The sequence below is a fragment of the Archocentrus centrarchus genome, chromosome 9 (assembly GCF_007364275.1).
Source record: "Archocentrus centrarchus isolate MPI-CPG fArcCen1 chromosome 9, fArcCen1, whole genome shotgun sequence".
Lineage (NCBI taxonomy): Eukaryota > Metazoa > Chordata > Actinopteri > Cichliformes > Cichlidae > Archocentrus > Archocentrus centrarchus.
The window spans coordinates 15,719,528-15,732,128 of NC_044354.1; the positions used below are offsets into that span (position 1 = coordinate 15,719,528).

Consider the following 12,601-nt stretch of genomic DNA (forward strand, 5'->3'; position numbering starts at 1 on the left):
GGCTGTTGGCAGAGCAATATGTTGGCAGGATCGCAGGAATTCCGATTATTTGGAGGTTGTGATGTTTGCTATTTATGTTGTTGTTTTGGTCCTGCCAAGTTCCCCTGTGCCCCCCCACTCTCGTGCCCTGATAATGACCAGGTTTGCAGAGGCCCACTTGGGGGACCCTAGAGTGCTAGAGTGAGATAGTGGGAAGTAGAAGTGAATTGAGAGAATGGAGATAGTTGACAAAATGAAATTCCTCCGGTTTATTTTTTCTGTGGCGTCAGATCAATAAAGGCCTGGCAACAGGCTCCTCTTTTAATGATGTGATGGCGTACTTCTGAGAAGTAGGCTGTCTTAATGACATCCAAACTTATAAGAAGATGACCATTTATTTTCACAGTGATATGTGTAGGTAATAAAACTGGCTGTCTTGTGGCTTAGAGGAAAACAAGAGGACCTTTGGACTACAGCTCAGTAAAACTGAGATGGGCAAGTCTGTCTCCCATTGTCTCTGTTCCATATGATAGTGTTATCCATGGGCCTTGACATTAGGAGCTGAGGCCTGCTGTGCGTAGATATCACTTATAGTTAAACATAATAAGCCTGCTGTAATACATTGTGGTCTCTGAGAGTGCCGTGCTGTACTGTACCGTCCCATCGGAGCAGTGTCTCTCTGCTTGTGTGTCTTTAAAGAACATTGTTTCTGTTTTCTGTCCATTAACTCATCTCTATGCCCCCCCCATTCCCTAAGCTGAATCAACACTGGACACAGAGGGTGACCTCCTCCTCACAGCTTCTCATGCAGAGTGGAGCTAGAGTGAGACGCTCTCTGAATCACAAATAGACAGAGTGAATCTTCTCCCTGGGGTTCTCTCGCTCAACTTATCTTAACATAATGAAATGCAGCCATTTTTTTTGTCATTACATACTGATGTTATTACCACAGGCTTTACATAGAATAAAACTTTTTTTTTTTTTTTAAGATAGTTTTCTGGCCTTTTTCTGGCTTTATTAGACAGTTCTTTGCAGTGGAGAGAGACAGGAAAGCGGAAGGAGAAACGGGGAAGACGCGGTAAAGGGCGACAGGCCGGGACTCGAGCCTGTGCCGACCGCACTGCCATGCGGTATACATGGTCGCCTGCTCACGCCCTGAGCCACCCTGGCACCCTACATAGAATAAAAGTTGATTTGTGGTCCACTTGTACTTTGACTGCAGAAATCAGGAAAATAATTGCCAACTATACATTTAAAGCACAGCTTTCCAAAATCTCTGTATCTCATTGTCCTCCATCTTTTTAATTCTCTCACCCTGTGTAGCGTGTTTCTTCTGTTTATGTTGCATTTGAAAGGTCAGGCCACTCTGTAGGTGTAATCCCACCCGCCTTTTGTTCCATTTTATTTGATGTCATCAAAAGGCCAAACACCATGCTAATATATAATACACAATAAAATGTAGAGATGGATGCATGGTCAGTGGAACATCTCACATACTGCCGAGCTCACTGGTTGCTAAAGTGGTCTGAACACTTGCTAAAGTGGTCACAAAATTAGCTATAGAGACCACAACTGCATTTTTTTTTTTTTTTTTTTGTACAAGGCTGTAAACATACTTATTTCTCCTATAAAGTTGCTTATTTTAAAATTGGGGTTTATTTTGGATTGACTTGTTTTTGGAGATGGCCTCAAGCAGCCGTTTTCAGCCCTGGAGGTTGCCCCTTCATGTTAACATACATGCTACATACCAGCAATAACATGTTTAAGCACTGAGACTAAACCATTTTGATTGAGCTAGAACTTTCTTTTAATTTAGCCACACTTTTTAGCCACATTTACATTTTGCCACAAATACCGTTACCATTTAAAATTTTCATAGGCTACCTGTTTCTTAATCCAGCCAGTCAGCCATTCTTGCGCGCTGCCGTTTTAGTCTCATTTCACCATTTCGCCTCCCATCTAAACACATACACAAACACTTGGAAAGCGCTGCGGGCTGCATAGTGCCTGGTGTTCAGGGACTAACACAACTCTGAAGCTGCATCACAGCTTTTCCATCTGAGCAAAGATGAAAAGAAAAATACCTCCAGAGTATGTAGTAAAATATGGAACACATCATACCAAAAACAGGTCAAAATGATACCTGCCTTCTACTAACAGCTTCTTCTGATGTATGTGAGAGTGTGTGGCTGTGGACCAGAAAACCTATATGTATCTACTAAAGCTGTCTCCTCCTTTACCTCCCTTACTATATAAATGTAGGGGACACAACAAAGGAGCATTTATTCAAGGTATCAGGATGTTAATGACCACTGCCCAACATAACGCATACATACAGCCTTGGAAATATACTGACCTCATTATAGTGAGCTTTATCTCTGTGTATTTATTGGGAATATTGAGTATTTTTTTAGTGTCCTGTCTCCTGAGTTTCTATGATCCAGTCAAGGATGAGAGCGGTTAAGTTGATGAAGCTGATCCCCTTCAGGCTGAGCTAAGTTTACTCCCCATGCATCTTCTTGATTGTATCCACTTAAATCCAGATCTCCGTGCTTATCTAACATCTCAGCTGTGGGAGTGCGGGGGTCATGAAAGCCCAGCCTCCCAGTCTTTGGAGCTCTGCATTGCTGCTCTGCTATTGATTTTCCATTATTTCTCCAGTCTGCAGCAGTAATCCAATAGTATCTGGTGACTGAAGCAGAGCAGAGCAAAAGGAACCTGTATGTGATTTCTCTGGAGACGGAGACTCTGGGAGCCTTGCTGACTGAATACCTCACAGCCTTTATGTCATGGTCAGATTGTTTGAAAAAAATTGTGATCCAGATTGTCCCAGGTTTAGCCCAGCTATTCTAATGTAGTGTACTGGTAGATGTAAATCATTTTTAAGCGTATAATTTCTGTAGCATGGTTGATGATATGTTGATTGATCTGCCTGACCACTGCCTTTTATTATTACTACTAGTTTGCCCACTGGGCTCATTGAGGGAATATTACCGCAGCTACTTTGAGTTTTTGACAGCTCAGATTTATTCAATCTGCATAATCATCATACCAGAAAGCCCACGTCTGCGCTCAGCAACATATTTTCCTTTCAAGGACTGCTTGGCTGCGGAGCGGCTATTTGACTTCCACAGGGGCAGAATGGCAGCCTTGGCAATAACCCTGAAGTCATGTAGGAGATACGGCATGAGAGCCAGTGTTTGATCTGTACTCAAGTGTGTTTGTTTGAAGGGTGGTAGAGTTTCTGACAAGGGCATACGGACAAGTGGGAATAGAGTTGTTTCCGAACAGTGAGGCTTAGGGAGAGATGAGGGGTAAATGCAAAGTTTGGCAACTTTTAGAAAGAAAATCAGAAAATGCTTTACACGTAGGAAAGATAAAGTGCTTAAAGAGTAAAGTTTCTTTAAAAAGTTGGGGTTTTGATAGAACACGTCTGTTAATGTCTTACTTGATAGTTTCATTGTCTGTGTGTAGTTCATCTGGGTGTTTAAAGCTGGACCTGAAATGTCATTTCCTGCATTTCTTTGACATTTCCTTCAGGTCGTCACTGTGCAGGCAAGGTGTTACAAAGCCTTATCGTAACGTTTACCATCTTTGACCTTGCTTGATGTTTCACAAAGGCATAGAAATAACAACTCACTCCCATGCACAAGACTGTGTGAGTGAGTGTTTTCCATTCAGATCCAGGCTTTCAAGTACTGAGTTTCCTTTTTATTGATTCGTTGGATCATTTTCCCCATTTGGTTCACACCCAGACCACAAATATTCACGTCCACTGTCTACCAGAGGTATTGATTTAACAAAGCTGCATTTTTGTATTTGTGAGGCGACTTTTAATGTAATTCTGAAATATGAGGCATTGTGTTACACGTGTCACAGTGTACTAGTATCCTCTTGTTTTCCTTGTTACAGTCCTATGTGAGTGGTTTTTACCATGGGGTGAGAATGTTTGACAGTGGTGAGACACCCCTGATTAGGATCGTCCATCCATCCATCCATCCATCCATCCATCCATCCATCCATCCATCCATCCATCCATCCATCCATTTTATCAACTAGCTGTCTGTCTCTCTTTTGTTGAGAGGTGAACAACAGACCTGCTGTTGTTCACTGCAGCTGCAGGCCTCTCGTGGATTGTTCTCGAAGCAGTCTGTTAGAGTACCAGCTGGGTTGTGGGGTCAGGTGAGAGAGAGGTAGATAAAGAGCCAGACAGCGAAAAAGAGAGGTCCACACAATTCATTTTGACACCGACTCTCAGGCTAGTGTTGAGCTGAGAGCCAGACAGGCCTGCATACTAGGCTTATTAACATTCCTCAGGTTCAGAGCACATACAGTAGCTGTTCAGTGTAAAGGCTCAGGTGGATCAACACCTCATTACGCTGACCGACACGGCTCACGATCGATAACTGGATTTTATGATGTCCCCTCAGTTTTGTTTAAAGTCTTGCGACAGATGTGACCTTTGCATTTGTGATGAGTTATTGAGTTTTGTGTGAGCATATGTGCTCGTATGCCTTCATAAGGCAAGCAGGATATTATTTTAAAGGTGATAGAAAAGATATGAATGAGTCATAGAGACAGATGAAGGCAAATAGTGGCAGCTGGGAGGTGCACCTCCAGCCAAGATAGTCTCTATGGTCTCTGCTATTGTCTCCTCTGTGTTTATAGCAACAGAGAAGCTGGTGCACCAATTAAGAGCCAGTCTGGAGATAAGAGTTGAGTGTCTGTTGCGTTCTTTTAATATCTGAATCACTGCGTGTGAACATATTTTCATCCAAGAGCACCTTTCTCCATTTGGAGACTATTTCCAACAAAGCTGCAACATATTGGAGGGTGGGGTGTGTAGGGGATGTGTGGGGAGGGGGGGATTTACAAGAAACACACACAAACAGCACAGTTTAATTGTGATGTGATGGGGATGTGACAGCTGGTCACAGAACAGGTGACTGGAGGGCATGATGGCAGAAAGACACTGTGCAACACTTAAGGCTTCAGTAACAGCAGAGGCATTTGTATGCAGCTGATGTGGTGACTGCAGGCTTGCAAGAGCTTGTCAAAGTCCAACTTTTGTCAGTGCTCGTACTCCTCGCTTCTCCTCAGTCTGACCTGTTTTTTTCCAGTTCATTCAGGAGAGATACACTGAGGCAAAATTTACTCAACTGGGGAGTAAGCGAAGCAAAACAGGCAAATTTAGAGGAGGGAGAGACAGGGAGTGGCACAGGAAAATTCACGTGGCGCATATGTAGAAACAAGACAGACTGGTGCTTTGTGGCTCAGGAAGGAGTTGGTTGAGCTATAAGCTGGGCAGTGACAGCATATCACTTTCAGCCCCAGGCCTACACCTCATTTACGCACACACTGCAGCTCCACCCCTTTATGAGGTGTTGTTCTGCACATATAAAGTCTTGAATATGGAAGTAAAATGAAAACAGGGAAGTTGGAGATTAGATTAAAGTATAAGAACATTTCTGTATCTGCACACTCTGACTTGTGACTGTTGAAGTCACAGGAAAGTACTATTTCTCCAGAAAACTCCTCAAGAAGAACTTGGATGTTTATTACAAACACAGATTATATCTCATGAGTCAGGAGTTACTATTATAAGTAAAGGGCCTCTTCTATCAGGTGGAGATTAGCAGGGGAGTGATGGCATTAAAAAGAGAACAAGTGTATCTCACATGTGAAATGATCTTTGCTGGCGGAAACGTTCCCTTTTCACTCATCTTGTTTTATCTTATCTCTGGAGCAGATTCACTTACATTAAATGCAGTGTCAGTGCCTTTAAAAAAAAAAAAGTTTTATACTAACTCTTTGTGCACCCGTTCTCTTACAGAGGGTCCTGTGACAACTCCTAATGATTGCTCAATCTGACAATCAAGAGCTGTTGCCCTGATTGCTGCTTGTTAGGCACAGCTTTTCATTAAGCAAAGGTATGCTCTTGACTACTTAGTAAATTTTCAAGTGATAAAACAAGTAACAATAATTACTATGTTATAGTTTTATTCTTTTTTTCCTTCGATTGCTTTGTGTCCCTTTCAGATGTCAACTGCGACTGAAAATGGGATTGGAGGGCCTCGGAGCACAGAGAAAACCTACAAGAAGGTAAAGAAGACTATTCATGCCTGGGTTTTTGCTCTATTTGGTAACATTTTCCTGTTATGATGAGTATAAACACAATCCGTTAACATTTACTTGGAAATGCTGCTCAAGTCCCTAAAATGTCCTTTTGCAGCACATTATGTCGCGACCCTTCCAGGGCCAGCTGCCAGCAATCAGTCAAGTGCTGGGTACATTTGTTTTCTTTCTTGTACTGTAGACGTCACTCCTTATGTCAGCATTTTTTTTTTAGATTTAACCATAATAAATCTCTTTATGGTAGCTACTTCTGTTCAGGTTAGGGGCAATTTGTTTTTTGTTTTTTTTTTTTAGAGGTGGCATGCAATCAAAACACAAACTGGGTTTGTGTCCAAGCCTGGAAGAGCTGTTGGATGCATTTGTGTGGAAATTCTCATATTTCAAATCAAATCAAAGGGTAAGCAAGGGAGCAAGTGTGCTACAGCCAGGCTAATGTGATGTTTTCTCTTCACTTTTCCTGTCAAGACCACATCATCAGCACTGAAGGGAGCCATTCAGCTCGGTATTGGCTATACAGTGGGAAACCTCACCTCCAAGCCCGACAGAGATGTTCTTATGCAAGACTTCTATGTGGTGGAGAGCGTCTTTCTGCCCAGGTCAATGGCCACACACACATACCTACAATAGTGACTTTACAGAAGCACTCTATCAGCATATATATGTTATTTGTGTCGTGAAGGTTTGTGCATTGTCATCAGATTGCGTCCTTTTCGTATAAGCTCAAGGTTGTTTACCTGCAGGACTTAGTGAATTGGAGAGCTGCTTCGTAAAAGCAGACTGTGTGTAGGTTGGCTGTGAAAGTTTCCTGCAAAGTGGATGAATGGAAAGCAACTGAAAACCACACTTTGCCTGGCTGCCTGTGCAAATATTATATGTCTGGGTCTTAAATTAAAAACATTGAGAGGTATTATTAATCATGCTCAGTGGAAACTACAGGCGCTGGATATCCACTCCGAAGAAAATGTGCTACTACTTCAAACCACCAGCGTCCTCATTTATCAGTAGTTTTGCTGGTCTAAGTCATGATGCAGGGATAAAACTATTCTAGTGGATTATCCTGCGGAACTGTGAAATCAGCTTACTGCGTGCTTCTTGCTGCCACAGAGCAGAACATATGCCGTTGTGCCGTCGAGCTGTCATCGCAGGCCGTCTTCAAAATTACATCATCAGCTTAAAGAAATGCTTTATATAATCTAAAGCAGGCCAAGGAATTCTTTGAAAGTGTGACCCATATATCCACACATATAGTATAATAACACACAGTTCCAACACCAACACATACTTGATCTGTTTATTTGTTGTTGTTGTTTTATTTTAGAGGACCTCATCATTTGGGTTTGTTAGAAAAATAAATAAATAAAATAAAATCAGGAGCAATCGAGCAACAGGTGTCTATTACTTGTTGTTTTTTCACCTCAGTTAATATGTCCAAAGTCATCCAGCCCTGTATTTAACCCCTGGGATTCAGGAAGAGCATTATAGTCCTATCAGGATATACTTTGTGGTTTACCTTTGAGATGCTGGACCAGGATATGCAAACTGGGCATGGTTTATGCAAACCTCTTCCTGGCACGCACAACTGGTCCTGCTCCTCAGCAACAGCCAAACACAACTCTTCTTGTTGTATTTGGCTGATAACAGCCCTGATGACTTTCAAGACTTTGAGAGCTGTGTTGTAGCTCGTCGAGACACTGAAGTACAAAATGATGAATGACAGCTGGTTTAAAATGAAGTTTGTTTCATCCAGCATAATGTTGAATTGCAATGAAAGTGGTGGCTGGCTCCAGGGCCACCTTTTCACTGGGAAAAAAAAAAAAATCTAGGCCATGTTGTTAGGAAGAACAGAAAATTGCACAAGACAGAACAAACAAAGGAGAAAATGGATGTCTTACATCTTGAATCTGACATAACCATTTCCCTTTTTATTCTTTTCTGCTTTCTCTCTGCATTCATCTTCTGCTCTGTAATAACACACAAACCCTTCTCTTTCCTTCCACTGAAGGTCTATCCTGAGCGAGCAACTAAATGATGGAGATGGTTCTCAGATGCTTTTATTACTTCCCTCTTCTTCCTCTCTGTCTAGTTGTTGTTATTCTCTCTTTTTCTTTTGAGTTTTTTTTTTTTCACTGCTGTCTGTCCAGTCACTTCAATGTTCAATGGGCAGATTGGATGTCACTTTGACCTCATTTTTAGTTTCTCAGTGTTTACCGTATATATCTGACAATCAGCACACACCTTTCCACAGACACACACACACGTACACGTAGAGATGAATTCCTGATTAGAGTGAAGCATTTCCAGCTGCTTGTGTTGTTTAATGTTTTTTATGCAAAGTCACCATTGCAAACTTGGTCATCAGTGACAAAGTATTCTTGTTTCCCTCACACACTAAACAAAGTATTCAAATGCCATTGTGGTGTGATCACAGATATAGTGTTGCACCTGTGTGCCATTGAATATTGCACGCACAGGGAACAACAAAAGAGCCTTTTTTCCCAAAGCAGTTTCCAAGTAACCAGATTTAGAATTGACCTGGAAAACAAAACCTTTATTAACCTATTTCTGCATTCAGGGTCAACAAAACTGATTCCAGAGAGAATTTTGTTCAAAGGAAGTAAATAAATAAAAGACTTGACGGCTGACTCGCTCTAGTCTTATCCGATGTTATGAGTTTACCCTGGAATAGAGGTTAGGTTAGTTACAAGCAGGTTCAGCCTTTGTCAAAGCCTGTCTGGAACAGTCTCGCAATCCACGCCTGGCAAAAAAATGCAGGTTATTGTGTTTACTTTTATCAAGATATTTTCTCCCCCTCTGAGCTGAGTTGTTTCTTTTTTTTTTTTTTTTTTTTGGGGGGGGGGGGGGGGGGTAATTGTTTAGATCCAGTAATTAGAGCCATCTTCAGTCTCCAGGCAAAGAACTCTATACAGACAGGTCTCTGTCAGCACAATGCTTGTGAATCTGGGTTCCCATAGAGAACTTACTCTGTTGAAGCCTTTTCAAGCAGGAATGGAACAAATTACAAGGGCCCACTGATAAAATTACCAGGAGTCAATAGCGTAGATGCCCAGGCACAAAGATTAGGTGCAGCGGTAGTGCTAGTTTTCCTGCAGAGATAGTGTGCATCTGAGTTACTGGCACTAATAGGTTTCCTAACCGTAATGTTAAAGTTGTTTGTTTTGCTTTTTTTTTAACGTTCATGTCAGTTAGTGTTGAAAAATGTATCTAATGTACGATTGTGTGGTTTTGTTTCCTCTTGGCTTGGTTATATATCCCAGTGAGGGAAGCAACTTGACTCCAGCACATCGCTATCCTGACTTCCGCTTCAAGACATACGCCCCGCTGGCCTTCCGCTACTTCAGAGATCTGTTCGGCATCAAACCAGATGACTACCTGGTAAGATTAAAACCTGGCAGAGACCAGGCAGGTCATCATTTTTGTTCATGCTTTGTTTAAAATCCACATCCTGAAGCTCAGTCTGGATCACCACCTAATTTCCATGAATCCCACATTGCTCTTAGTGCAGATTAAACAAAGGCATAACTTATTCATTAGTGAGATTCAGGAAATTGGACTTTTTTTCTTTTCTTTTTTTTTGCCTTTTTGTCTTTTTGGCAACACGATGACACTATAATATTTGATATCGCTAAGAATCTTCAGGGACCTAAGATGGATCTGTGTGTCAAGTTTGATTGTTCGTCTCCTGATTGTGGAGGAGGAGCTGGCAGCCAAATAAGATTTCCATTAGTCTCAAAAATAAGAGACAATTCCCCATTAATTGTGTCTGTCTTGAATTTCTTTCCACTTACTAAATGCTGACTAACTAATGTAGAAGCCAGAGTAATACTGCACTCCCTAGCAGAATGAAGTCAAGGCAGAACACTGGGTCTGTGGAAATACTGGAGTTAATAATGACAGAGCATGCCCTCGTTACCACGGCTATAATCTTCACACAGTGCTGAATAAAATCAGTGATTCTGAGAATTTCCCAGCAGACGTTTTGTGTGTTTAAAGGCGTTCTGCCTTTTGAACAGAAGAATTTTGGATGATTCACGTTTGTTTTTGTTTGCTCGTTTGCACATGTCTGTAAAAATATTTCCACACTTGGATTTTCACATTTACTCTCAAGGTAATATGCACTGTCAAAGCCTTTGACAGCAGCATTTTTGATGCAAATTTAAAGCTCTACCTTATTATATTCATCAGCATATGTACATAAATAAAATTAGATTTTGTGTGATTTCCTTTGACCTTTTATCTTGTTATGACGGCATCTTCCTACGTCTTGGCTAAGCCCAACAGGCTGCATTCTTCCTTTTGATAGCCACATTCTTTTCTGCATAATTGAAAGACAAAAAGCTCCAGAAAAGAGCTGGAGATTTAAAAAAAAAAAAAAAAAAAAGTTATTTCAAGGCAGAAGAGAGAGAGGATTGTGTAAGGCACAGCAGCGTCAGAGTAGTGCTAATGATCGATGTCCTTGAGGTGATGATGAATTCATTTAGGCAGAGGCCACACTGTGGAGTCTAATTCAAAGAGAGAATGCACACACACACACACACACACACACACACACACACACACACACACACACACACACACACACACACAGACACACACACAGCAGCCTCAATACAAATGCAATCAACTGCCGATGTGTTTGAGCTGGTAACTCAACAAGACTGCGGATGGTCATCAGTGGAAGAGTCCTCAGAGAGGGAGAGTGGACGCCTCCAGTCTTTCTCTCCTTTGAACATGTGGCTTTCATAATGCACTTATTAATATCTAACAGTCTGCTGCTCTTACAGGCTCTCCCTCGTGTGCAGATAGCCACTGTGCGATGAAGGCTTTTGTTTCTTAGCAGGAAGATTCATGCGTCCATGGGTGCCTATAAAGTTTGGCGAACAGATAAACACCGGAGTGATGTGAAGCAGAGCTGCATTAATGTAACAATAAAACAAATGCAGACATAGGCCTGCTGTCTCTGATAAGCACGTGACAACTTTAGACTTTTGGTCTGATTTTTCTTTGCACAAGTAGCCCCCCAATTTTGTGGCACCACACAAAGGCCCTTTATCTATATCCTGTTCCGCTGCGTGCAAAGCTAGGACCATAAAGAGTTGATTATGTATTAGATATGAAATGTTTATGGTTTTCTTCCTCAGTACTCCCTGGTAAATGAGCCTCTCATTGAGCTGACCAACCCAGGGGCCAGTGGCTCTCTCTTCTACTTGACCAGTGACGATGAGTTCATCATTAAAACCGTTCAGCACAAGGAGGCCAAGTTTCTCCAGAGACTGCTACCCGGATACTATATGGTGAGAAATTTATTGTCACTTCAGGACAGTTTACTCCAGCACCCGGTAAGGTGTCAAAATTCCACTTCTGAATCTGCTGATTGGGTGTTTAAAACCCACGTAAATGATTTATCACTCATCAGATACATTTGATCAGTTTGCTTTGTTATTCATACTCTCATTTATTGCATTCAGATTTAGCTTGACTTTACAAGTCTCTCCTTCAAGGTAATCTTCCTACGCAGCGATGCACCTCTTCTGTTCACGTCTTGCTATTTTTAGATAGATCCTTCCATGGAAATTCTGTTCTGACCACTTAAATGTGCCTCAGCAGTATGTTTTGGATCTCATCCAGTGTGCCAAAATGCCAGCCCTTCCCTGGAAGTTTTCTTTTTGGGGAAGAGGATAAAGTTGGAGGGAAACACATCTGCAAGCAAAATAGGTGTTGAGTGACGACTGTGTTAATGTGGACAAAAAACAAACAAAAAATGCACTCACCAAAGTTTGAGCTGTTTCTCCTCAATGTTCTCCCTCGACAGACTAACACTGGAAGACACTTTTATATTGGACAACTCCTTGAATGTTAAAGCAAAATACATTTTTTTATGGGTGGAGTTGCTGAATTTATTTTTTTGATTGCATCTTATAATAGAAATACAAAACACATCATCCACAATTTATAGCTCTCTCTGCAAACAGTAACAAAGTGGGGTAGGTACATTACAGTTATCTGCAGCATAATTCTGACCATCCACAAATTAGGTACCAAACTATTTCCTTTTATCTCACCCATTAATGTATAAAAAAAAATGCAATCTGCGTGTAAAACTGTATATTGAATCTGTTCACTTTATTGTGGGTCTGTGCTTTCTCAAAATTCACAGAACTTGAACCAGAATCCACGCACACTGCTTCCCAAGTTTTACGGCCTGTATTGCATCCAGTCTGGAGGCATCAACATCCGACTGGTGGTGATGAACAATGTGTTGCCTCGCTCTGTCAAAATGCACTACAAATACGACTTGAAGGGATCCACTTATAAGAGACGAGCGTCCAGGAAAGAGAAAGAGAAGGCCTGTCCAACCTACAAAGACCTGGACTTTCAAGACATGCACGAGGACGGGCTTTACTTTGACGCAGAGACATACAACAATCTTATGAAGACACTGCAGAGAGACTGTCGGGTAGGTAGTCTT

The 12,601-nt window shown here is 41.6% G+C and overlaps 1 protein-coding gene across 1 annotated transcript in view; it reads left to right on the forward strand.

The window, feature by feature from the left end:
- Positions 1 to 12,601, forward strand: part of pip5k1bb (phosphatidylinositol-4-phosphate 5-kinase, type I, beta b) — a 30,607-nt gene that overhangs the window by 4,278 nt on the left and 13,728 nt on the right. The window contains exons 2-7 of the mRNA XM_030738377.1: positions 5,813 to 5,909; positions 6,019 to 6,081; positions 6,580 to 6,710; positions 9,390 to 9,507; positions 11,274 to 11,426; positions 12,290 to 12,589. Coding sequence (XP_030594237.1) covers positions 6,019 to 6,081; positions 6,580 to 6,710; positions 9,390 to 9,507; positions 11,274 to 11,426; positions 12,290 to 12,589 — 765 coding nt within the window. The 5' untranslated portion in view covers positions 5,813 to 5,909. The remainder of the gene's footprint in view (positions 1 to 5,812; positions 5,910 to 6,018; positions 6,082 to 6,579; positions 6,711 to 9,389; positions 9,508 to 11,273; positions 11,427 to 12,289; positions 12,590 to 12,601) is intronic.